This window comes from Balaenoptera physalus (genome assembly GCF_965194825.1).
Source record: "Balaenoptera physalus genome assembly, chromosome: 5".
Lineage (NCBI taxonomy): Eukaryota > Metazoa > Chordata > Mammalia > Artiodactyla > Balaenopteridae > Balaenoptera > Balaenoptera physalus.
The window spans coordinates 58,042,301-58,069,407 of record NC_138884.1 but is presented as its reverse complement, the minus strand read 5'-3'; the positions used below and the strand labels follow the sequence as shown (position 1 = coordinate 58,069,407).

The 27,107-nt window shown below is 40.4% G+C and overlaps 1 protein-coding gene across 1 annotated transcript in view; it reads right to left on the bottom strand.

The window, feature by feature from the left end:
- Positions 1-27,107, bottom strand: part of SCARB2 (scavenger receptor class B member 2) — a 66,106-nt gene that overhangs the window by 13,311 nt on the left and 25,688 nt on the right. Inside the window, exons 3-7 of the mRNA XM_082463835.1 lie at positions 14,579-14,726; positions 13,322-13,510; positions 7,797-7,888; positions 4,023-4,142; positions 157-326 (exon numbers count right to left, since the gene is read on the bottom strand). Of these exons, the coding sequence (XP_082319961.1) occupies positions 157-326; positions 4,023-4,142; positions 7,797-7,888; positions 13,322-13,510; positions 14,579-14,726 (719 nt within the window). The remainder of the gene's footprint in view (positions 1-156; positions 327-4,022; positions 4,143-7,796; positions 7,889-13,321; positions 13,511-14,578; positions 14,727-27,107) is intronic.

The following is a 27,107-nucleotide window of genomic DNA, read 5'->3' as shown; positions in this document are numbered from 1 at the left end:
AAGTCTGTTTTCTATGTCTGTGAGTCTGTTTCTGACAAAACGTTATTCTTGAAAGGTCAAAATCGCTCTTTCTATTGGGCTGACAACATTCTTTGTTGAAGAACACCAATCCTACATCCAGATCCTCCTGCCCATGTCCCCTCTCTGAGTTCTTACCATTCTTGCAGACGCTGACATTCAAAACTCCTGAGCCCAGGCAGTTTCCTTTAGGTATACAGAAGCCAGCGTTGTCTGAGGTATTGGCTAATATTTCTGCAGGCACCTTATACCTCAAGGCAGGCAGTCCCTGTACGCTCTCAAAGTCACTGAAAGTTATATATACGGACCTGTTAGGAAGTAAGAATAAAAAGTCAATGTGAGCTCCCATCAGCACGATCTGACCATATCAGTGAGTTAGCCAACCGTTCTTGGGTGTAACGTGGCTAAAAGCTTACAGGGTAAGTGGAAAATAAAGAGGCAAAAGAAAGCTTGAAAGGAGCTCAACCCATTCAATGTGTAGTAAAGTAGGAGACAGATTATAATGAAAGATGTTTAAGAGGCAGCAGCTATGCTAACATCTTAACAAGGCTTAGAAAAAAACATAATGTGTGGTAGAAAATCAAGAAAACGAGTTAGAATGGATATTTGTGCTGAAAGAAAGGAGTCGCCTAGACTAGCATGGACACATGCCAGTGTGTATGAAGCAGAAGCAAAGCAAAGGAAGACAGGGTGAGGCAGAGGCAAAGCAAAAGCAGAAGAGGTGGCAAAGGGTGTGGCCCGGTAGATTCTGACGGCCTGGAAGAGTGCCCCATTAGACAGATACTTGATTAGAATATATACTTTGAGACCCATTTCCCCCAAACAAAAATAGTTTCCATATTTTGCCTAGGTCACTTACTTCAACGGCGTTCAACATCATTCTGCCTTCAGTGGTTACAGAGTTTCAAACAGTGGTCTCTTATGATACTAACCACCCTTCTATTTGCACAGCACCTGAGCGACAGCCAAGGCACTTTTCACATACACTGTGGTAACTGATCCTTCAGCCCTGCATCTGAAGGCGTCTGAAGGCTGAGGGGAACTGCTTTTGGGACCTCACTTTTTCATCTCTGAAGCACAGGTGGGACACATCTCTCGCTGGGTTGTGCCTAACAGGAGTTGCCTTCCACTGCACATCCCACCCCATAGCATTTTTTCATGAAAATTTTAAGCAAACAGAAAAACAGAGAAAATACTATAGTAAGTACCTTTTATAACAAATACCACTTCGATAAATAAAGTGTATATTTACGGATACAACTGAAGCTGTCTGCGTAACACTCCTGATTCTGGTCCTCTGCATCCCCAGAGGTAACCGCTATCCTGAATTTGGGGTTTATCATTCCCATGCAGGTCTTTATATACTTTCACCTACGTGCATATTCATAAACAACTTGTGGCATTGTTTGTTATTTCTACATGTTATATAAACAGTATACCATATTCTCTTTTACAATTTGCTTCTTCCTTCAACATTATATTTTTAAGATTTATTGCGTTAATGTAATGGCTCTGGTTGTTATATTTTACTTTTAATATGACATTCTATCAAACAAATACCCCATTATTTATTTATTTATTTATTCATTTTTAAACTTTTTGTTTGTTTGCTTTAATTTTTGGCTGTGATGGGTCTTCGTTGCTGCACGCAGGCTTTCTTCTAGTTGAGGCGAGCAGGGGCTGCTCTTCATTGCGGTGTGTGGGCTTCTCATTGTGGTGGCTTCTCTTGTTGTGGAGCACGGGCTCTAGGTACGCGGGCTTCAGCAGTTGCAGCGCGTGGGCTCAGTAGCTGTGGCTCGCGGCTATAGAGCCCAGGCTCAGTAGTTGCGGCGCACGGGCTTAGTTGTGCCATGGCATGTGGGATCTTCCCGGACCAGGGCTCGAACCCGTGTCCCCTGCACTGGCAGGCAGACTCCTAACCACTGCGCCACCAGGGAAGCCCCATTATTTATTTATATTCTCCTTTTCACAGGCACTTAGATTGCTTTGGATGGAAGAAATTTTCACATAGCGAGATATGGGGAAGTTATTCTGGCTTACACATGATTTAAGCTTAAACTTTATGCTAACGAGAACAGCCTCTCTTATAGCCTGTCAAACACGCCTTGTACATCTGCTTTAACCATTAAAGAAAAGAATGCGTTTAAAAATCAAAATGGAGTAATTGTGGGTCACACATTCAGGATGGAGCCGGGTGGCCATTGCGGATGTGGTTTCAGACACATTCCTGCATCACGGAGAACTTGAATTTTCTGAACTGCGTCAAACTCAAGGACACCACTAGCCATTCTCAAAACAGTATCTGCTGGCAGTGGCCAGCTGCAACCTTATGGTCTCAAGGTCTCCCCTTGTAACTATGCAACCATTTCAGATCCCAACCAATCCTTGCTTAACAAGCACTCTTACTTCTTGCCAGCTCCAGTTATAATTCTTGATAAACAACTCATGTAACTAACTGCAACCTTGAGGTTTTTGCCTTTGTACGTCTCCCCCATTTTGCAGTCTGATAAAACACAATTCAAGTGCTCCTTGAATCAGTGTCTCCTAGGCTACAGCCCTCCATTTGGCTCAAATAAAACTCTTTTCTATTCCTATTATAGATTGTTTATTATTTCCGTTGACACTTCCAATTTTTCCTAACTACAATCCATGTTGCGGTGAACTTTTCTGTATAAATCTCCTTCATGCATGTACACGAGTTCTTCAGGTCAGGGAACCTTCATAGGAGAGAAATGTGGAATCATGGGGTTTGCACGTCTTTGGCTTTACTAAGCATTGCCAAGTGGCTCTTCAGAAGTAGTGGTACCAAACAAGAATGAGTTTCCTCTGTGCCATATCTTTAATAAGCCTCCTACTACCCTCCGAAGTTTCTTTGTCTCACCCATTGCACTCAAACGTATTTTCTCTTCCTTCAGTCCTTTCACAAATATTGACTGAAGAGAGCAGCTGGATGGAAGGTGACTGAGATATTCCATGTGAAAGCTGGAAAGGGTCTGCACCACGGCACAGAGAGCAGGGATGGAGTGAAAGGAGAGCTCTTTCTGAGGAGGATGGATACCACTTGGTGACTGATTCAGTGCAAGAGAAGAGGGAGATTTATAGTGATTCTGGCAGGGCTGACTGAGGAAGTACTCAATGGTGTGAGATATGAAAGCCAGAAGAACAGCTGACCTTGAGAATATTGACTCCATAGCGTCCGAGGCAACTAGATTACTTCTGACGGAGGGGAAGTCTCACAAAAAGCCTTGCAGGAGTGAGTGGGAGAGGAAAGGGAGGCTGTGTGATCAGCCACTCAGCTGAGCGGTTTTACGGTGAAGGGCGGGAGAAGGAGCAGTGGTGACGGGGAGCTGGGAATCAGGGCACAGAGCAGGATGCCTTCCTGCCACAGAGGGGACTTCATCATGCGCGTCTGGAGAGAAACAGCAGGTGGGAGACAGGGAGAGATTGCGAGGCACGCGTGAGCAGATGGGATCAACGGGAAGGTTAGAGCTCAGCAAAGACCTATGAACTCTGAAACATGGACCGCAGTATGCTTTCTTTACCTTCTATGGAGCGATCACCTGTTGACCGGAAGAAGACTAGGGCACATTTCTCACCTGACAGAGTATACCATAATAACAAAGAGCTAACATTTAATGTTATTTACAGTGTGACAGGCCCTGGGCTGAGTATTTTATCAAAGTAACTCGTGTGTCCTCAAAACAACTCCCAAGGTAGGCAACTCTTTCTATCCTTATTTCACAAATGAGGAAAGTTAGGCACAGAGTGGTTAAATAATGTTCCCAAGGTCACACAGCTGTAAGTGGTGGAGCTGGTATTCAAACCAACACAGCCGGGCTCTGGAGTTAGTGCTGTGAACCACTACAACTTCGCTGTTCCTCAATATGCCACCATCGTTGATCACTCACTAAGCATACATATCCTCACCGAGTAAGTGCAACTATATATATTCCTCACATTTCTGGTGGTCTTACAGTCAAAGAACTTATTTTTCAAGTTCTTACCTGCAAAAATCAGATGGGAAGACATACAGGACTTCGTCTTTGGTGATTAATGGGTGAAAAGAATCTCCGTCTGTTCCGTTGATCATATTGCACTCGTCTGCTGTCCACCAGTCAAGCGACCTGTCATTGGGAGACAAGAAAGAGTCCAGGGGGTCACACTTGATTTCAGGTTTTTTTTTTTTTTTTTTTTAATGGTCAGGACTTTTCAAGACTCAACTAGGAGCTGGCTACCCACAGAATCTTATTCACACGCAGACACAAGGGTGGTATTGGTTGGGGACTGGATCAAAAGGCAGAAAAGCAGGCCCCCGATCCCCAATCAATTCTGACAGAGGCAACAGCCAAAAATCCTTCTTCCCTTCCTCTAAAACAGAGTATCTCACGTGGAGGTTTGGGAATATGCACTTACTTAAAGCAGTGATCCATTTGGCATTTACAGTAGCTTTGTTCACAGCCAGCCCGTGGACAGATGAGCCCTGGACAGATATTGCAGGGAGATAATATTTGTGACAGAGCATTAACTGTCTCCCCTTCCAAACAGCTAAGGGAGGATTTCTTTTGGGTCACAAGAAAGTTTAACCTTGAATCAACTTTATGCTCACTAAGAGCACAGTTGAGAGAGCGGGTTTTTAAAAATTAATTCCTTGAAAAATGGTATAAAATGCAAAAGACAGGAAAGGACAGGCAATAAATAGTAATTCTTCTAACTTCTGGTCAAGGTGGCCTTCTAAGTTCGTGAACTGAGGACATCTTCCAGAGCAGTGGTTGATAGAACAAAAAAGAGAACATTTAAAAGTTCTACACCCTACTCAAACACAAAAGAACATCTCCCTAGACAATGAAAGGTGATAACCGCCAAGTGGTGAGTAGGGCTACAACCGTCCGCCCACTGGGCTGCAGGTCTGGAAGCCAGGAGAAAGATCTGCAAGTCTAGCTCCTGAGGTTAATGAGGATTAAAAGTGGTCCATCAAGGGTGTGAAACCAGGATCTGGGGGCAGGGATTTTCTGGTCAGCAAGAGAGGCTGAAGAAAGCAAAGTTGAGTTGCTGGGAGGCAGAAAGCCCCAGACACAGCCTCACAACCAGAACCTAAGTCAAGCTGCCTGCTGACTCTTTGGCCAGATCTGTGATGACCCCTGGGTAATCGTGAGGTGGAGACCCACCATGTGTACTGGTATTGGGGTTCCTAGGTAGGCTACATGGAGGCAACTGCAAAAGTGTTACCTAGGGAGAGGTGAGAGGATGGATGGATGGTTGAATGGATGGATGGATAGATAACAGACAGACTTCCCAAATAATTATTCTGCAAGTCAACATTTTTTTTAATGAAAGAAACTTATACTAAGAGATAGGCAACAAAATCAACAATAAGATGAATTCACTTGAGAAGAAATTAAAATAATTGAACAATCTGGCTAATAAATATATTGTTTAGTATCCTCAAAGAGACAAATGAAAGAATAACATCCGTAAAAAAGAATGGCAAATTATTAAAAAAAACAAAAAAGAATGAGATAAGAGTAGAGAGACCCAAAGAATGAAAAATAGAAATCTTCAGAATAAAAACAGAATAAAAAAGTTTTCTGAAAGAAAAACTCCAAATAGGGATAAGCTCTAGACTGTAGGTAGTTGGAAAGAATTGGCTAACTGAAAGATCGCTCTAAGGAATTTATACAAATATAAAGTCAGAAAGATTAAAAATTAAAGGATCAAGATACAGAGAATATATCAAGAGGCTCCAAAAAATATTTAATAGGAGTCTGTGGGAGGGTAGTGAGAATAGAGTAAATAACAGAGAAGCAATAATTTAAGAGATAATTGCTGAAAGTTTTCCACAATTTAAGAAAGATACTAGACCTTGGATTGAAAGTATGCCCCAAGGGCCAAATAGAATAAATAAAATAAATTCAAATCTAGATATGTTGCAGTAAAACTGCAAAAGGCCAAGGAAGAAGATAGATATCAAAAGCCAGTGGAGTAACATCTTCATAATTTTGAACTGTCAACCTAGAATTCTATACCCAACTAAAACCATTAACAAGTGAAAGTGCAATAAAGATATTTTTAAATATGCAAAGTCTAAGAAAGTTTACCACCCACAGATCCTCACTGAAGGAACTACTAATAGAGTGTTTCCCAACATAGTAACATTTTGAGCCTGATTAATTCTTTGTGGGGGACTGTTCTGTACACTGAAGGATGTTTAACAGCATCCCAGGTCTCCACCCAGTAGATGCCAGTAGCAACCTCCAGTTGTGACAACCAAAAATGTGTCCAGGCATCACCAAATGTCCTCTAGAGAGCAAAATTACCCCTGTTTAAGAACCACTGTACTAATGACCTTCAGCAAGAAGAAAACTAAATCCAAGGGGAAGATGTGAGAAGGAAAAATAATAATAAATTAATAAAATATGTTGGTATATTTAATTATTTACTATAAAAATAATGAAATTTTACTTATATTTGGCTTCCGAAGAAGGTGAAACAAGTTGTAGACAAGAATAACATAGAAGGTGTGGGTATTAAGAAATGGGTAAAGTTATTGTCTCATTGAAGAAGAGAGATAATAGATAGCTTTAGATTCTGTTAGAAAAAAAATTGTTAAATATAATCAAAGGGTAGAATAGATATAAACCAGCTAAGGTGTCGAAATAAGTCTAAATATATCAAATAATATATCATTATATCGTAAATGTATCAGTAATTACAACATGTATATAAAAGGATTAAACTCTCCTATTAAAAGGAGAAAGAAAATATGGAAAGAAAATGTGGAAAGAAAATAACAGATTGGTTTTAAAGCAAAATCCAGCTATATTCTGTTTACAAGTAAATTTCCCTCCCAGCTCAGTACCCAGTCATCTAGTTAACCCTCCAAAGGCAATACTATTGCCAGTTTCTCATATTCTTTTAGGGTCCTTATTCTTGGGAATGTGTGTGTGTGTGCACGCATGCGCGCCCTCATGCGTGCGCAAATGTATGTGTATGTACCTGGATATGTGTGTTTTAAAAAATTTAAATAAACTTAAAATTCAAAAACAGTTTTTGCTTTACAGAAAAGTTGTGCAGATAATATTCCACGCCAGTTTTCTTGCCTGTATTTCTGGGAAGCTGCGAAGTAAATTTAATGTTCAAGAACAAAATTCCTCTTACCATAGTTCCTGAAGACTTAGCCTCCTTTTCTCTCGAAGATTTCTAATTTCTATGACTTAAAAAAATCATTCTGCTTTATGTGTGGCTTTATTGCAAGCTGCCTCAGTCCCTATTTGGAGGTAGTTTGTTTATAAATTATAAACATTAAAAATATTTTGAAATGCTATAATGCTGAACTCAAATGTATTTCATCTTAAAAAAAATACACAGACAATGCAGAATCACTAAATTAAATAAAAAAGAGAACCTCTCTCCTTCCCCCAAAACAAGCAGTGATTTGAGAAGTATTTGTGCTGCAGCTATATACCATTCAATGACTCAGTGGAAGAGCAAAACTTTTCATTGGCTTGTGATTCATGACTAACCATGAGAAACCTACCTATCATTAATATTTAATTTGTGAAGTACCTTACCCCAATCTTGATTTACAAGATAATAATTTTACATATTTATACTATATTATTTATATTATAGGATATTTTACATAATTACAGATTTTTTTAATTTATAGATTTTTCATCCAAAAAATGATAGTGCTAAACTTTTTTGAAATAAAGCAGAAGTGGACGTTCAATTAAATGAAAATTGAAAAAATAATTACACCAATAAATCATTAGACTTACGTTTTTCCATTCCATTCCACAATCTTGGAAAAGTTAAGGTAATTGTCTTCTCCAGTTAGAAAAACATAGTCTCCATCATTAGTCCCATTTTTCTGAAAATAAGTGAATATGGTCATTGATGGTAACTGTGATGGTTCATTTCATGTGTTTACTTGGTTAGGCTATGGTGCCCAGTTGTTTGATCAAACAATACTCTAGATGTTGCTGTATTTTGTAGATGTGATCAGTTCAGTTTCAGTAAAGGAGATTACTGTTGATAATGTGGGTGGGCTCATTCAATCAGTTGAAGCCTTTAAAAGCAAAGTCTGAGGTTTCCTGGAGAAAAAGGAGTTCTCTCCTCAAGACTGAAACATAGAAATCCTGCCTGGGCTTCCAGCCTGCCAGCCTGTCCTATGGATTTCAGACTTGCCACTTGCCAGGACCCACAAGTGCATAAGACAATTCCTTAATATAAATTCCTCAACAGATATATAGATCTCCATTGATTGTGTCTTTCTAGACAACCCTAACTGATACAGTAACTAACACATTTAATCTTTATGAAACTACCCTAGTTGGGCCTAATTGCCTCGTGAGACTGAACCACAACTAGGGAATAGAGTAACTATTTTGCTAAATCCCATATTAACCATATTATTACTTTATGGTTTTAAAAAGTATGAGCCCAATTAAATAATGGACAAAGGATTTGAAGAGACATTTCTCCAAAGAAAATATAAAAATAGTCAATAAGTACATGAAAAGATGCTCAATATTGTCAGTTATTAGAAAAATGCAAATCAAAACCACAATGAGATACAACTTCATACCCATGAGGATGGCAATTTAAAAAAAAAGGAAAAGAACAAGTGTTAGTGAAGATGTGGAGAAACTAGAGCCTTCCTACATTGCTGGTAAGAATGTAAAATGTTGCACTTGCTGTGGAATACAGTTTGGCAGTTCCTCAAAAAGTTAAACATAATGTTGCCAGATGACTCCAAAATTCTACTCCTATGGATATACCCAAGAGAATTCCACTCCAAGGTTTATATCTAATGGTCATACAAAAACTTGTACACAAATGTTCATTTGCAGCGTTATTCATAGTAGCCAGAAAGTAGAAATAAACCAAATATTCATCAACTGAAGAACGGATAAACAAAGTGTGGTATATCCATACAATGGAATATTACTCAGCCAAAAAAAGGAATGAAGTGCTGAGACATGCTACAACATGGATGAATCTTCTAAACATTATACTAAATAAAAGAAGCCAGACACAAAAGATCATATATTATATGATTTCATATGAATTTCATTCCATTTATATGGATGTCCAGAATAGGCAAATCCATAGAGATAGAAAGTAGATTCGTGGTTACCAGGAGCTGGTGGGATGGGGGAATGGAAATGACTGCTAACAGGTTGTGGTTTTTTTTTTTGGGGGGGGGGATGCTGATTAAAATGCTCTGGAATTGTATAGTGCTGGTGGTTGCACACCCTTGTGAATATACTAAAAAACACTGAAGTGTACACTTTTAAATGGTGAATTTTATGTTAAGAGAATTATATCTCAATTAAAAAATAAAAAAGCATAAATCCAGGGCTAGGACCCAATTATACTTGAATAGAAAAAAAGTGGTATTAATATAATCCCATTTTTCAATTAAAGTTTTCTTGAGCTGTATATTCTTTCCAAGTTACACTTCTTAATGGCACAGACAGACACACTGTACATTCTTACAAGTTCTTCATCTGGGATGGAGCTTTGACTTCTGGGAAATAGCATGGGTTACTCTGAAACATTTAAATGCTTAACCACTTAGTTTAGACCACATCTGAGTTAAGTGGAGGACTTCAAGAAGCAACATACATGTATTTATTTTTTAGTATTTTCGTCTGTTTCTTTTCAGTCTTTTTTCTACACAAAATTTGTTTGTAGAACTAAGATATATTATATATAACATACACATACAGTATCTGCTATACACAATTTTTATACATATATACAATTGTGTATACACATATACAATTTCTTTACTTATGTGTCTAATATATTTCCTGTATTATCAAAAGTTCTTCCTAGGTACAACTTAATGACTCCATAATATTATGTGGAAATAATTTAACCATTTTCTTATTATTGAATATTTAGTGTTGAATTGTTTTGCTACTATATATAACGTATGAATATCTTTATGACTAAAACCTTTCTCTGTGCTTTTATTTTCTAAATAGATCACTAAAAGGGAAATTGCCAGATAAAAGAACATGATTTTTAAAACTTTTGAAACATAGTATCAAGTTGCTCAAGGTCACCCAGTGGAAACAGCAAGATAAATCAGCTTACATTCCCCAAATGCCTTTTGTTAAACTTTGCTTATTGGATCAACAAAAAAGGGATTTCTTATCTCTTTTTGCATTTCCTTATTCACTGAGGTTGAACTCCTTTTTCATTCAGTCAGTTTCCGTAAAAAAACATTCATACCCTTTGTGAATTCTCTTTTCAACTTTTTTGCCTACTTGGGTTCTTCTTTTTGTCACTTAACACTACTTCATCAACTATGTCAATATATCAACATGGTCCACATACATAATAGTCATGTTGTGTTCCACATATGAGATTTTTACACGACTTTAAGATATGAGAAAGGACTCCTCTTCAAGGGCAACAATATGAACATACAACAATTTAGAAGCAAATTCACATAAAAAAATGCTGAACCACCAAATTTTAAAAATGCTTGTGTTACTTCTTGAAGTTCTCCAATGAACTCAGATGTGGGTTAAGCTAAGTGGTTAAGCATTTAAATATTTCAGAGTATCTCCAAGAGTTCTCCCCAGCTGTTATTGGCCCAAGAGTCAGACACTGAATGTCAATGCTTCCCTGTTACTTGCTAGAACTTTTGTTATTTGAGAACAAGCAGGAATAAATAGGTTTTGTGTTATTGCAGTAGGGTTGTGGGTTGAATACAAGGAACATATTACTGCAGGAGGTTGAGAAATGTTCTGAGAATAAGACAACATTCATACCACTAGCGTAATACATGCATAATCCATCCTCCCAGTACAATTGGCTGGACTGGCTGACCTCTCAAGGATACTCCCCAGCCACCATCGCTTTAGACATCCAAGAACCCACACTCACTGGGAGGTGCTTGAACTCTCTTATGCCAAGGAAAACAGAGGTACCCTAAAATCAACGGGTAAAGATTTGCTGATTGGCTCTCCAGTATGCAAATAAGAGCACCTGATATTCAGCCAGGTCCCTTGTTCTCAGGAGCTCTGTGCCAACGCGCTGTCTGTATTGCCTCATCCTTCTCACTCACACACCCTGTCCCACACCATTAATTGTTTGGCTGTTTCATCATTAAAGTCTTTGAAGGAAAAGTGTTCAACGGCCTTAACTAAGGTTTTCTTTTTTCATCACAATGTGTATTGGAGCGGGTGGAATGGGCACACAGGCCTAGGGGATCAGAGGGGAATGTGGCAGACGCCACTGGGATTAAGGAAAGATTTGAGGCCGGGCTCAGATGGGTGCAGAGCAGGAGGTGCCAGTGAGGTGCACAAGCCCGCGGTCTGTCCCGGTCTGGAATGAATGACGGCCCAAGTATGGACCTCTGTGCTGCTGGAGATACAGTCAGGATTGGCCAGAGCAGATGAAAAACTGAACAAAAAACACCTTTGCCTTCTTACCAACAACACTAGAGACAGTTTATTTGGCTCCAAAATGGAAGCATATACCAGTCATTCATATTAATTCAGGGTCTTTACTTTGAGCCAGTCATGGAGGGGAAAAAGAATAATGGTTCCTAAAATGTGTTGCAACTTATAGTTTGCAAAGCACTTTCATGGACTCTCATTTGGCCATTCCAAGCAAACTCTAAAGTGTAGACACCTTTAGCCTCAAGTTACAAATGATGAAACTGAAGTTCAGGAAAGTCCCACAGCTATTAACCGAGAAAGTCAGAATGCAAATCCAGGCCCTCTGAGTCTAAGTCTCATGCTCTTTTCCTGCATGTGGGAAATTTACACCAGGTACTAATCTAACTGAGCAATGCCAGGGCTTTTCACTAACAGGGCCTTGTAGAGCTACCGTGGTGCTTGCAAGGAGAGGCAGAGAGAGAAAAAATATAAAGTAAAACCACACATCCTTGCCACAGGAAAGCAAAAGTGCCAATTTTTAAATCTGTCTGTAAATGTGAGTGACATTTTTAACAGGTATTTAAGGATATTAGTTATAAGTTTGATGAGGTCAGTGTAAAAACAAAAAGCAAGCTATACAATGAAAGTTATCAGAGAAATACTGAGGTATTAGGAACAGGATCCACTTGGCAGATGGATGGTAGCCACTGGGACCAAAGGGGGCTTAAGGAAACCTTTGTATCTTTCTGCAGGAAGTTTCCCGGAAATTATTTCTAGGAGGGAGTCTAGTCACAGCTTAACAAGAAATCGGTGCTTCCTCTGGTCCTGTGGAAGCTGGCTCCTGTCAGATGGAAGCTTCTAGGGAACATCTGTTGGGTCTGCTCGCCCAGAGTGAAGGATTTAGGGTTGGCGGGACCCTACTCCTAGGACCACCCTCCTCTTGCGAAGATAATATTTCAAAGTTGTTTACCATTTCGTTTGAACAGTTTTTAAGTTTTATATATCCCTGAAGGTACAGGGGCAGTATTATTACCACTAAGCAACTGAAATGCTAAGAGATTACATGATGAGGGTGAAGTTCTCCAGTAGTTAGACCCAGAGAATAACCACAAATTTAAAGATGGTGAAATTCATCACAATTCCATATCCTGTCCTGAACCTACCTCTCTTCCTGAGTTTAAGTTTGTCATTTACCAACCTTCCAGCTATCCATTTTACTCAAGTTTTTTTTTTTGCGGGGGGGGGGGGGGATAGATTTTTAATTGCTTTTAATTTTAATTCATTTGAAGCTCAGGCAGCAATAACATATGCTTTGAATAATAATTACTTGAATGCTGATATTTTGGGGTTCAAGCCAAAGTAAATAAAATCTGCAAAAAATGATACAAAATTCCACTTATAAACAAAAGAAATCATAGACGAGGGACACACAGAGTTTCAAATTATCCAGCCTCTTTCACAAATAAGATGTCTAAAAATCTAATAAGTAGCTCCCACCCCTAATGGACTATCACATCCCTATTTAGTTTCTTATTTGCCTCTGTCAGACTGATCCATGGGTTTAGTCTCCAAGTCATCAAAACAAGACTCGGCATTGATCACTGAAATTTATGACACTTTGAAAGACTGCACCTGATTAATGGCACAGCACACTCTATATATTTTTCATAGTGACACTCATTCAAAGTCAGCACTGGTAGCATGTTGAAATTGTGGGAGAAGTTTTTTTTTTTCCCCTTACTAAAGCACTTCGTTATTTTTCACATACTCTACAAGAGATCTACAATTCCAACCAACTTTGGTCTTCTCCTAGAAGAAACCCAAAGTGAAGATAAAATCTGGCTTGGAATGCCCTCCTCCTCAGCTGAACAAAGAATCTCTGAAAAGAAAAATTGACTTACCCCATAGAACAGGCCAAAATAGGGAGAGATGTCAGGTTTGAAAACGTTGATGAGGGATAAGATCTCATCTTTGTAGCCCCAGAGCAATTCATCCACCGTGTGGGTCACAAAGAGCTTCTGCTGATAGGCCTTCAACAGGGCCTCGATGAGCTCGTGGAGGAAGGGTAGCTGGGCCCATTCCATGGCGGTCTGAGGAGCACAGGCACATTCAGATAGCAGTGTCCCCACTCCACTTTCCTACTGCCCCTTCAGCAAAGGGGGCTGCAAACTTAAATGTAAATGTTGAGATCAAACAGCTGAGAGGTTAACCAAAGAGCTCCTCTCTGGCTGAGTGTGAAGAATAGGACTCTTCAGTTACTGTCCTTTCTCAGTATTACATTTTGTAACTGTCATCTTAACATCCTCACTCGCAACTCTCAGAGTTCTCCCAACACCACAGAAGGGGAAAAACTCTTGCGATATATTGGCATCTTTAGCCACAAGGTGGCACCATCTTCCTCCCGATCAGGGTTAGAGGCTGGGTCCCCATAAACTCTGCCCCACTAGCCAGCTGGGCAGGGCCAGACCTGGGATCTAATACTTTCCAGGTCCTGGGTCCACCATAAGTGTCCAACTGCATATGTAGCGGTCACCCAGGAGTTGGAGTGGGAACCTCAGAGGGGATAGAAGAAGTCTCCTGGGCCTCATGTATTTTTATTAGCTGGACTTGACATTAAAAACAGAGCCCAATAAATCATGCTAGGCTGTAATCAACAGCCCAGTCTCTGCTATTTGAAAAGGGGACGGGGGCGGGGGGGAGTCAATATATATTTTGAGAATTAAAAAATCCAAGATAGAAAGCTAAATTAAGAAGTAGTATGCGAGTTCTATTGCTACAGTTTCTGAACCAAAACAAGGGTTAAATAAATATTTAAAAAATTATCAGCTACCTTCCAAAATCCACAAGTGCTGATGCTGAACACACGGGAAGAAACTGTGAAAAAAATCCTAAAACTTACATTTTGTCACCATTTGAAAAGACCGCATTTGAAAGACCTCAAAAAAAGTCTGAAATGAACTTTAAAGAAGGGGGGAAAATATAAATATATATATACACACACACACATATATATAAACATTTAAAAAATAAATATATGTATATATACACACACACATATATAACTTAATAGCTCCTAAAGGTAAAACCATAATGACTTTAACTTAACTTTTTCCTTTCTTCTCAAATCCACAATAATGAGATTTAAAATGCCTACTTACCAATGCAGGAATATTTAATGTTCTAAGTAAGTCAATTTTAGGGTCTCCAACGGATTTATCTCGTTCAAAAACATAGGCCTTGTTGCTCACGGCAGATATTGTTGTTCCATTATCTCCAAATTGAATATCTTCTTTGTTTCTGAGCTCCCTAAAAGAAAAGGATTTCGTTTGAAAATAGGCGACACTTTACTAAGTAATACTTTTCCTTTCTTTCAGCATCAAAGTTATTTTCAATATAACATTCCCAATACAACCCATATTGGGGGAGACTGCAGATATTGACCCCCTAAACACTGGAGATTTAAGCTATAATGTGGAAAGGAAATGAGGCCCCGGAGAGAGGGAAAAAAGTGTTGTTTTCATTCTTTCCCCCCATAATTAGGGAAATGCAATGGTCAAGGGTCACCTTAGCTAGGGAATCAAAGACAGTGAACTCTCTCCTGGGTTATAGTTTGGTCCCAAAATATTTTCAAATTTTTCAGTTCATAGATTCAGTTTCAATTTCAATGTGTTTACCAATGTCTTTTTATTTCTAAGTTGAATTCAATTAAAAATCCATATACCAAAACGAATGCCTAAGGTTTAGTAAAGTAGAGGAGTTCACTCCTGGTTTTGATATCCATTTCAGCTTGGTGCCTGTGAGTGCCCCCAAATGAGGTATTAGCAAAGTTGGTAGGAAGTGTCTGGTGCCAGGCCTGAGACTAGGGTGAGGGAAGTGATGCACCTGCCTTGGGTACAAAATGTAAGAGGTGCCCAAACAGTAATCAAAATAAATAATACTTCAATGCAATTTTAAAAAATCAAAATTAATGCTAAAAATTCATGATGAACAAAATATCAAAATTTTACATAAAAACAGGACTGATGTTTTGTCCATCAAATGCCTCATGCCAGTCCTGAGCCTGCCTGGTCCATAGTAGATGCTCACTAAATTGCCACGTCCATTCCTTCTCTGCCGCTTACCTGTTCTTCTTCCTGTTTCATCAAGGGCTGTGTTGTCTCACCTGGTAGCCCTGTGTCTACTGAACCCTTGAACTGTGGCTAATTGGAACTGAGATGTGTTGTAAGGGTAAAATACACACCAGATTTCAAAACTAGTACCAAAAAAAAAAAAAAAAAAAGAATGTAAAATATCTCAACTTTTTTATATTGATTACATGTTGAAATGATACTATTTTATTTATTTTTTAAATTGAAGCATAGTTGCTCTACAATATTATATAAGTTATAGGTGTACAGTACAATACAGTGATTCACAATTTTTAACGGTTATACTCCACTTATGGTTATTATAAAATATTGGCTATATTCCCCGTGTTGTACAATATATCCCTATAGCTTATTTTATACCTAATAGTTTGTACCTCTTACTCCCGACCCCTATAAGGCCCCTCCCCCCTTCCCTCTCCCTGCTGGTAAACCACTAGCTTGTTCTCTATGTCTGTGAGTCTTTTTTGTTATATTCACTAGTTTGTTGTATTTTTTAGATTCCACAGATGAGTGATATCATACAGTATTTGTCTTTCTCTTATTTCACTTAGCATAATGCTCTCCAAGTCCATCCACGCTGCTGCAAATGACAAAATGTTGTTCTTTTTTATGGCTGAGTAGTATTCCAGTGTGTGTGTGTGTGTGTGTGTGTGTGTGTGTGTGTGTGTGTGTGTGTGTACCATATCTTCTTTATCCATTCAGAAATGATACTATTTTAGACAGAATGAGTAAACTAAAAATATATTATTAAAACTAATTGCATCTGTTTCTTTTTATTTTTTTTTAATGTGGCTACTAGAAAAATCTGGAATGACATATGTGATTCACATTATATTTCGACTGAACAGAGCTAATGTAGACAAAGGTACAAAGGCATTAGGCAGCGGGGCTACCCGCCACCTCCTCCGGAGGCCTTTCCCAACCACAGCCACACGTGGGGTTTCTCATCCCTGAACACCCATGGGGCCTGGCACTCAGTTATAAAATGCTTAGCGACATCATTTAGATTGTGAAGAAATTAGCTTGAAGCCTCACGTAGATTGCAAATAAGCTTAAGAAACTTGTATGCTTCAAATCTTTTCTAGATTTTAAAATAAAAATAGACAAGCAAACAATAAACAAATGCATACCTATACATAAAAGCAGATGAGTCTTCGTTCTTCTCTAGTACTTAGCACCAAGCTACACACAGTCATATAAATAGCTGACACTTGTACAGCTCTTCCAAGAGTTTGACCACACTATGCCATTTGATATCATTTAATCTTTCTGACAAGTTTGTGGCACACACGGAGCAAGTATTTTCGTCCAACTTTTACAGATGGGGATACAGGGCAGTGGAAGAGTCAGAACCTGAGCTCAAGTCTTCGAATTCTTGCCTAGTGCTCTCTCCTCTGAATCAGATGGTCTCTCCTAGTAGGTGCTTACTAAATGTCTGTAGGATGAAACCAATGAGTGCCTCTAGCAATTGCCAAATCTAAATAAGTATGAGAGAAAAAAAGTCCACGCCCTTCCAGTTTGCGAGGAATACGTACAAATACTTGTTAAAAGCCTTGTGCAGTTTGCAGTTCGGGGTGTTTGCGCTGGACGTTTGGTTGTTAGATACTCACTCCCCTTTCTGCTGGTCAGAGCCCTCATTTTCTTTCCTCTCCTGCACCGGGCAGTGGTGTGGTACCCAATTCCTTTTCCTTAGCCCCGGAATCCTGAGCACAGAGCCTCAGGATGGAAAACACAGTGGACAGACGTTTTCTCCCAGGACGCACAGATAAGGACCCATGGGCTCCTGTGACTTGGGTCTTTAAAGCTTCCCCGGCCCCTGCGCCTTTCTTCTTTACAGGTTTCCTTGGGATCTGTAACCCACTTTATAGCCTTCCAATACATGCTCTTTTTACTTAAATTAGAGGTTTCTCTTGCAACCAAAAACCCTCTCATAGAGAAATCATAACCCATGAGGAAACAGAGATTCAGCTAAAGTAACTTGCCCAGGACTAACCAAGAAGTGTCAGACCCAGGGTTAGACTCTTGGTAGCCTGACTTCATGTCCAAGGTCTTCCTTGAGTCTACACCTAAGTGAATGCAAAGGGATTTGTTAGAAGCTGGAGGAAAAGAAGAAATTTCAAAGGCAAATCCCTGCCTAAGCCAAGGCAGGTGCCTGCAGAGAGGGCCCCGCCCCCTCTCTAGTCCCAGAGCCACCCTGCAGGGAAGGGGAAAGGACAGACTTCTCCAGGAGAAGCTGTGTATAATCGGGGCCCAGGATACCAGCTTAGCCCTGCTGAACACCAGGGAACTAGAAGTAGAAAAAGCGACCCCAGGGTGAACGCCAGTTTCCTTGCACTCACAGAATGCCGGGCCAGGCTGTCAAGAGCTGGGATTCAACACAGATTCAGAAGCCAGGGACCAACACTGCCAAGTTTTCTAACTGATGACGAAAATCGATGACCTTCCCAAGACTTTTTGTTGTTTTCACTGAGCCTTAGGTCATACACCTAGAGGCCTGAGTAATTCCAAGTCTAGAGCCTGCTTCGTTTACGTCTATGTATGTTTACTGACTTTGAAGATGACTTTTAAAATGTGTTCTTTATTGCTTACCCTGTAAGAACCTGATGTTTTAAAGGGAAATTACACATGGATGTTCCAATCGCTTTCTGCCTCGTAACTTGACTTGGTTTCTCAATAAACTTCAAAAAGTCAAAGCCAAGGGTTCCCGAACCACAAAAACATTTCATTCCCTTGGCAGGCACAAAAGGTTCATGTCAGGTCACTCACAGCTAACCAGGTGACTTCCCCCAGCCACCAGCCGTCCTCGGGCATGACCGACACACAACCTTTGCTGAGCCATCTAACTGAAGGAAGACAGTGCCACAGGGCTGTCAGGAGTGGCCTCTAGCTCTGCAGAGGCCAGGAAAACCGAGGGGAGGGATGGCAAGGGACCTCCGTCTCAAAACAACATGTGACAGTCAGAGGAAACCCAAAAGGCTTCCCCTTCCAAGCACTCCTGTCACTCTGGAGACCCTAAGGAGGTCACAGCAAAAGGAGAGGGAGTTTAGTAACAAGAGCAACAAGTCTCATTACCCAAATCTCCCCCATAGCTGATCAACCATAGTCAACTAGAGGCAGGGCGCTGTCCTGGTGAACAGCAGACTGAGAGCAAGAAGTGATGGACTAGTGCTTTACAGTATCGGAGAAGACCAAAGAAGCTTCCAGAAATAGAAACAAAATTAAAAAACAAAAAGGCAAAGCAAAATCATAGGCCTAGACAATTAATTAAGGAACCATACTTGAAAGTGCCTGGTATAGTCCCTGGTACTTAGTAGATAGATACTAATTAATCCTACTGATTGATGTCAAAGGCCCCAGGACATCACAGGCTCAGAATACAGTTTACTATTTGTTAATCACAGTGATAGCCTTAGTCACTAAGAAAAGGTTGATATATGCCCCATGAACTGTTTAATCTGGCAGGAAAATACATAATTGATTTTAGAGATATTTCATTTAAAACCTTTTTTTAAAAGAAGTTCTTACTTTTTAAAACAAAAAAGAATTTTTAATCTCCTGAATGTTTAGGCAAAATCTCACCATCACAGAAGGCAAAAAATACGCCTGAGATAAGGAAACCAAAAGGAATAATTTTAATCAATTGGAAAACTAACGTCTCTGCAATATCTAATTCCTCAGAGGTGCTGGATAAATTAGATACATTCAATACCACCATATAATCCAACGTCCCAAGTCATTTCTGTTCTCCATTCACCCAATGCTTTCTGTTGAGGGTTCCTATAAGAAGTGACTGAACACACTGGGTAGGGTCTGGGTTGAGATCTGACTGTCAGGCTTTGCATTCAATCCTGGCTTCATCCGTTACTAACTTCTGTGCCTCAGTTTCCTCATCTGTAAAATGGAAATAACAGCATCCCTTCCTTGTAGGGTTGTTGTGAGAATTAAATCCACATAAGCTTGTCATCCAGTTAGAACACTACCTGGCACATACTAAGTGCTTTAGGAAACATTAGCTACTAATATCATGTAGGAGGGGGCTTGTGCTAAGTTCTTGAGATGGAGAGATGTTAAGACCTGGGTCCTGTCCTCGAAGAATCCACAGCAGAGCAGAGAGGCTGCTGTTTAAAGGGCTACCTCACATGTAGAAAGAGCTCTGAAGCTGACCCCAAGGTGCTAGGTCGGGGGCGGGGGGGGGGTGGAGTGGGCAACTGGAATGGGTGTCCTGAGGGAACACTGGGCAGGAGCATACTTGGTTCTGGAAGGAGTAGGCTTCCTGGGGGTGGGAGGGTGGAGGGGCTTCCAGACAGAGGCAGAGGGAGAGCAAGGCAGGCAGCATTGCATGACAGCACAGGATGTGTTTCCTAAGTGGAGGGTGAGAAAACTGTGGTGGGGTGGGGGATGACGCGCTGCAGAGGCGGTTTAGAAAGCGCAGCCTGGACTTCCCTGGTGGCGCAGCGGTTAGGAGTCCGTCTGCCAATGCAGGGGACGCGGGTTCGAGCCCTGGACCGGGAGGATCTCACATGCCGCGGAGCAGGTAGGCCCGTGTGCCGCAGCTGCTGGGCCTGCGCTCTGGAGCCCGTGAGCCACAACTGCTGAGCTCACGTGCCACAACTACTGAGCCCGTGCTCCGCAGCACGGGAGGCCCCCGCGGTGAGAGGCCCGCGCACCGCAGCGAAGAGCAGCCCCCGCTCGCCGCAGCTAGAGAGGGCCCGCGCGCAGCAATGAAGACCCAACGCAGCCAAAAATAGATAAATAAATAAATAAAAAGCTTCTTCCAACTTTGTGTATGTTTAAAAAGGAAAAAAAAAAAAGAGCAGCCTGCAGCTCGGGGCATGGCAGGGAAGTGAAGTGCAGTCAGAGTGGATGGGACGACCCAGAAGAGAGGGCAGAGCAGGAAGGCCGGCTAAAGGCAGGGTCTGAACAGCGGGCTGCTGACCTTTCTATCACCACTGCCTTGTCAACTAGGAGAAAGACTGAAAACCCAGAGTCCACAGCAGGACTCGGAGAAAAAGCACTGGGTAGGGGGTGGGCGGTGGCCCATGTTTGTTGGCGATGTATAAGAAACAGCTTCACTGCTGAAGATGGAAATGGTCCCCCGTCCTCCAAGTGTTACCCTGACCCTGCTGGCTCACCCAGGACTCCACATGCAATTAAAACCCACCTGGTCACCACCTTTTTGTACAGGATAAGAAGCAGATCTTTTTCTATTTTTCTCACTTTTGATTTTTTAAAAAACGGATTTATCTAAAGCTATTTCTGTTTCTATTTTGAGAAAAACGGTCCTATCAGAGTAGAGTGAGTCAGGTTTAGAAAAAGAGATAAGCATCCTCTTACAGTAATGGAAACAAAAACCATGGCATTTAAATTTTTTCTACCATCTCTTTGGTATTTAAAAAAAAAAAAAATATATATATATATAGCTTGGCTCAGAGTTGAGTAAAGGACCAAAGGAATAACAGTACAGCATTTGAAACTTTAAACTAAGTTCCTATCTCGGCTAAATTGTAAGGAGACAATTAGATCCATAAGAAATTAAATGTGAAAAAAAGAGAACTACAAGAAAATAGACTTGAATATCAGCCTTTGAAGGAAGTGGGACTTTTTAAACTCAGAAATGATAGAAAAGTTCATTAAAGAATAGATTTGGTTACATATAAATTTTAAAATTAAAAATGCAAACAATAGAGACACAGTTGCCACCATTGTGACACAGGTTAACATCGTATTATATAAAAAGCTTACGGTGTGGCATGAACACACCAGAACCCAGACAGGCAGACTGGCAAAGGACAAGAACTAAGAATGTGGAAACACAATCGGTTGGCAAACATGAGGAGAACATTCAATCCATGTGATAATCAAAGGATGGAACGAGAACTGATAGACATGTCCAAGAAGAAGGGAGTGGTTAAGTATAGTAATATATTTCTTCTATCTCTTGCATATTATCATCATGAAAATATATTTGTATAACGACTAACACATACATGGGAAAATACCTCTGATGTAATATTAAGTGAGTAGAATATACACGGATGTACATGAACATGCATAAGTATATACAGTATAACCATGTAAAAGTAAAACACAACCATGCGAAAATGACCGAGAATCTGTCCATTAGCACTGGTTATCTTTGAGACAGTGATGGAGGGTAGCAGTAGTTTTTTTATTTTACTTTCCTGTACTTTCAACTTTATCTTTGCTGCTTACATATATTATTTTTATAATATAAAATATATTTTACTCTTTTAAAGGTAATGCTATATATGATACTGTACATATTGATTACTTTATAATCCAGTATTACTTACTGGTCAGTGAATAATAATTAAAAAACACTTATGAAATATTTGTCCCTCACATCTTTTTCCTTATTATCAAAGCAGTAATAAGACCTTATAAAAGACATTAACAATCCAAACAGCAAAACTAAGAAAGTCAAGGAGAAGATGTTTAATGGGATATTGTAAATTCAGCAAATACATCTTAGAAACATGAAAGTTAGTTGATAGAGCCCTTGGACAAATTAATTAAAAAAAAATTCTTGAAATGCTAAATAGTAGGCAAAATAGAAAAAGAAACCGGACAAAATGAAAAATCTCAAAAAGGTTGTAGAAGCCATTGGATACACAATTTTAGGCAAGTAGGTCACTAAGCAACAGGATCATAAGGCAAATTAGTTTCGTGTCAACAGACCTGTTCCAGGGCTGATCCATCCACAGCTTAATAAAAATGTAAATCACGCACTACATTCCTTAAACCAGACTGACTGATTTTTTATCTACATGTGGAACTTCCACCATCTTTTTCCAAAAACACTAATATTCTGAACTCACGAATATGTGAAAGTCATGGGGAATGTGCCACTGTGAATTGTGTGTCCAATCAATCAGGCCCTGCACTGCCCAGCGTGGCCTCCCCATCTCAGAGACTCCCACCCCCAGGCCAGTCCACACTGACCAATGGGGGGCCGCATGCCCTCCCCTTCTTTGCACGCACACAGCTGACTCAGTCTGGAGGGAACCCGTGGGACTATCAAATACTGGGGCAGAGCTACTGGAATGTTCTGTCTTTCCCGTGTAGCTAAACAATAGCATAATTAAGTCACAAGTGACAGAGATCAGATCCACCAAATGATTACAAAAGACCCATTAGAGGGGCTGTAGGTCTCCCTAAAAAGCCAGGTTTTCCTACAAATCCCAGTTCACAACCCACTCAACCCCACTAGGAACACTTAGCAGTTTGTAATGCACATGTGAGTAGCCATTCCTAAACAAAGTCACTCATTTTCAGAACCCTATTCCCCTTTCCTGAACCTGTCCTTGGGTCCTGGGTTTCCCTGGTTCAGTCCTGGGGTTATAGCTGAGCAACTTGTGTCCTGTGGATTTAAACCATGGCTGAGGATGTTTCATTCACTTATTCTATAAATATTCACTGGACACTGGATATTCAGAGATGAAAGGATTTGGTTCTTCCCTTTCACTTTATCACATACCAGGAAGAGTGCATTCAAAGTCAGGGAAAATCTAGGGGAGAACGGAGAGAGGTGGTGAGGAGCTCCTTCTTGACTGAGGGAACGGCATGCTTACTGACAGGGTAGGGTGTCTAGGGCTATAAAATTAATTGGAGTTTGGTTAGAACCGTGCTGTCCACTATGGTAGCCACTAGCCACACGAGGCTATTACACACTTGAAAAGTGGGTAGTCCTAAATTCAATGTGCTATAATGTAAAATACGCATGGATTTCAAAGACTTCATATGAAAAAAAGAATGCAAAGTACCTTGTTAATAATTCTGAATATTGATTACATGTTTAAATGATACTATTTTAAGTAGTTTGGCGGTAAATGAAATATTCAAATTAATTTCTCCTGTTTCTTTTTACTTTTTTTTAATGTGACTCCTCGAAAATTTTAAATTACATATGTGGCTCATGTAAAGAAAAAAAAAATGTTGCCTGCAATTACAGTTCCACAAAGATCAAGCCATTAGCCACTGCAGTAGCCCACCGACAGTGAGCCTGAGGGGAATTCAGGATGAAGAAAAACAGGAAGCATTCTGTGCTTTGGATATCAGCCCCTAGATAGTCAAGGTTCATATCTAAGGAAATATTTCAATGACCCTGGATTCTTGCATCTCCCCATACATAGAAAACAACTTAAATCATTAACTTGAAATGTCTACTCTTTGTGATTAGCAATAATTTTTTGATGTTCAACTATGTGTTTCTTTCCAGCAAAAAAGTTCACATATATCCTGGCCCTTCCCTTACCTCTTTGGGACAGTTTCTCAGAGCTATCTGAAAGGCTGTCTCCCGGGCTATAGAGCTCAGTAAGACTAAACTCAACTCACAGCTCTTATGTTGTGCCTTTTTTTTTTTTGTCAGCAGTTTTGGCAACCATGAAGACCCAGAGCAGACTTCTCTCCTCCGCCTGAATTCTACAAGGATCCAGAACCTTGACTGACACCAGCAGGGCCCCTTGTGCCAGTCTGCCTCCTCAATGAGTCCAGACAAATTTAAGTGAGTCTCTCTTGGTACCGGATCTCCCACTCTTAGCTGAAGATCCTGAGTTTATTCAGAGGTTGTTAAACTCCTCACTATGCGGAGTAGGTTATCCTTGAACTTAGGTTCCAGAAGAGGTGCCTGTATTTGCTCAATTGAAAGACACTGAGGTTACCCTCAGGTGAGAACCACTGGGATGACGTTGTTCAGCTGAAGGACCCTAAGGAGGCTCGGACTCAGTGATTAAGTAGGAAGCTGACCTGACATCCTCCCTCAATTTGGCTTCCTTAACAGACTCTGTTGGGATAAAAGTGAAGATATCACACGAAAGCTTTGCTCGGAGGAAGAGGGGCAAGGCTCCTCCCAGCCAGTTATGGCTTTCTCAGGCAACTAAGAAATTTGTGGGAGTGATGGAAGCAGAGTCCCATGAGGAAACCCACTCATTAGTTTAAAACGTGCTTGTCTGGGGACCACGTATGACAGTTGGCCACTCACTGGTCCCAGCACCGATGGTGGTTTTAGAAGAGGCATGCAGAAGAGCAGAAGTGACTCTAGGGTAACGCCTAGAGGGGTTAAGCTCACAAGCAGCACATTGCCCATCACACAATTTCATTAGTAAATTTTATTCCTGACAAATTCAACTTTAAAATAGGAAACAGTTTCTCAAACAGAGAAATGAGGGGTATCAGAAAGCCAACCTCCAACTAACAACTAAAACCCAGCCAGGTTTAGGGATGTACAGAATTTATACTTGCAAGTACTTAAGTGAGAACTAAGGAAATCTCACCCTAAAAATGGCTGAGATGGGGCTCTTTTTGACATTCCAAAACTGGTTTTTGCATACCCAGTTAGAGAAAGCCAGCTTGATAAAACATCTTTTCAGATTTCTGACCTTAAAGGAACAAAAGCCCTCTTAGGACTTAGGAGGAACTAGCATTTCTCTCCCTATGCCTTTGAGATGTAAATGTTCTACCTGATCGTCTTAGGCATTTTGTTCTGTGTTTTGACAGCACAGTGTCCGCCATCAGGAAAGTACACATACGATGTACATTTGACAGCCCGTCAAATAGACTGGGATTCCAAACAGTCTTTTTGTCTGGCTGTGCCAGCTCTCAGGAAAATTAGTCATAAGGGGTCCCAGTTCATAAGGGACCTTTGTCTTCTCAACCTTTGTTGCGTCCACCTGTACAACAAAGGCCTTTATTTTCTTAGACTATTTTTTGGAGTAAACTTTCTGGATCTTCTGAAGGCTGCATCCTTTACACTCTCTTGTTGCGGGTGCCAGCTGCATCTTACTGCTTATCACTATTAAGATACTACTCATCAATGGCCAGACAATGGATCCTTTAAACTGAAGAAACTTCTAAATTGGTAAATTTTTAGAGAGCTCTCATTATAAATAGCTGTTTTATTGGTACCTATGAAAAGAGCAAATTAAAAGGTAGATACAGAGGTTTATTAACAACCTCTGAATAAACTATGGGAATTCTTAAGATCCTAACCTTAAGAATTCCCATAGTTTAAAACAAAATAAAACGATTTGGGAAGCCTTATTTGTAGTCTTGGCTTTCCCTTGATGGGTCTTAGGATACTAATAAAAACATTAGGTTAATTAACGTTAATCAGGTTGATTAACAAGGGAATAGGAAATGCTGAGGGGAAAGTCAAGAGACTGCTTCCCAACAAGGTGGAAATTTTAAAGGGACTCGTCCCAGCAGGATAGAAATCTTTAGATGGTGATTTAAAAATGCGATAAATAAAATGGACATTGATGAGATTAAAAACAAAGGCTTCAGGGAATTCCCTGGTGGTCCAGTGGTTGGGACTCTGTGCTTTCACTGCCGAGGGCCCAGGTTCAATCCCTGGTCAGGGAACTAAGATCCCGCAAGTCGCACAGCGCAGCCAAAAAACAAAATAAAACAAACAAAAGAAAACAAAGGCTTTGATACAACATTACCTAAAGTTGAATGGGCCAAAGAGACCCCCTATTGGTCCCCCCAACATTAAAGGGCCCCAAACAAGTCTGGTTTATTTAGCCCAGTTGAAAAAAAATTTTTTTTAAAGGCTGGAATAAAATTATACTAAGATACCTAACCAGCAATTGCTTGAGGCAACAGGCCAATTAATCAAGTTAAAGATTGACAAAAGGGCCTGGGTCACTTGGCTAAAGTTAAAGGTATAAGAGTTGACAGAATTGAGATAACAATTTGTTTTTTAAAAACTGGCGTATTTGGGGCTTTCCTGGTAGCGCAGTGGACAAGAATCTGCCTGCCAATGCAGGGGACACGGGTTCAATCCCTGGTCCGGGAAGATCCCACATGCCACAGAGCAACTAAGCCTGTGCACCACAACTACTGAGCCTGCGCTCTAGAGCCCGCGAGCCACAACTACTGAGCCTGTGTGCCACAACTACTGAAGCCCGTGTGCCTAGAGCCCGTGTTCTGCAACAAGAGAAGCCACCTCAGTGAGAAGCCTGTGCACCACAACGAAGAGTAACCCCCACTTGCCACAACTAGAGAAAGCCCGCACACAGCAACAAAGACCCAACGCAGGCAAAAATAAATTAAAAAAAAAAAGTTGGCATATTTGAATGGGCTTTATGTGAGATGGTTGCATCTCTTTTGCCTGATTATACTGTGGGATAGACATTATGTCTCACTGGGGATTGCTTCTCCTGCCTGATATTATAATACAGAGCATATAAATCTGCCCCTAAGGCAGTATTAATTAAACATACTAAAGGAAACAGAGTTACCTGAGCCCACACAATATGAAACAAAAACTGGGGGCTAATATTCAGGGCCTAATAAAGCAATAGTGGAGACTTTTTTTACCCCTAGGGTAAATTGGTCTGGGTTTGACTTGTGCACTCCGAAAGAGGGCCTTTGTTGAATGCCTTGTGCAAACTTTTGAAGGCATGATAAAATGAACCCTAAAGTTCTAGAACACAGAACTCCTAATTTCCAGTTTAGCTGGAAATCTTCTCGTTGATATAAAAAAGCAAATTAAAGAAAATGTAGTTGGACAAATCAA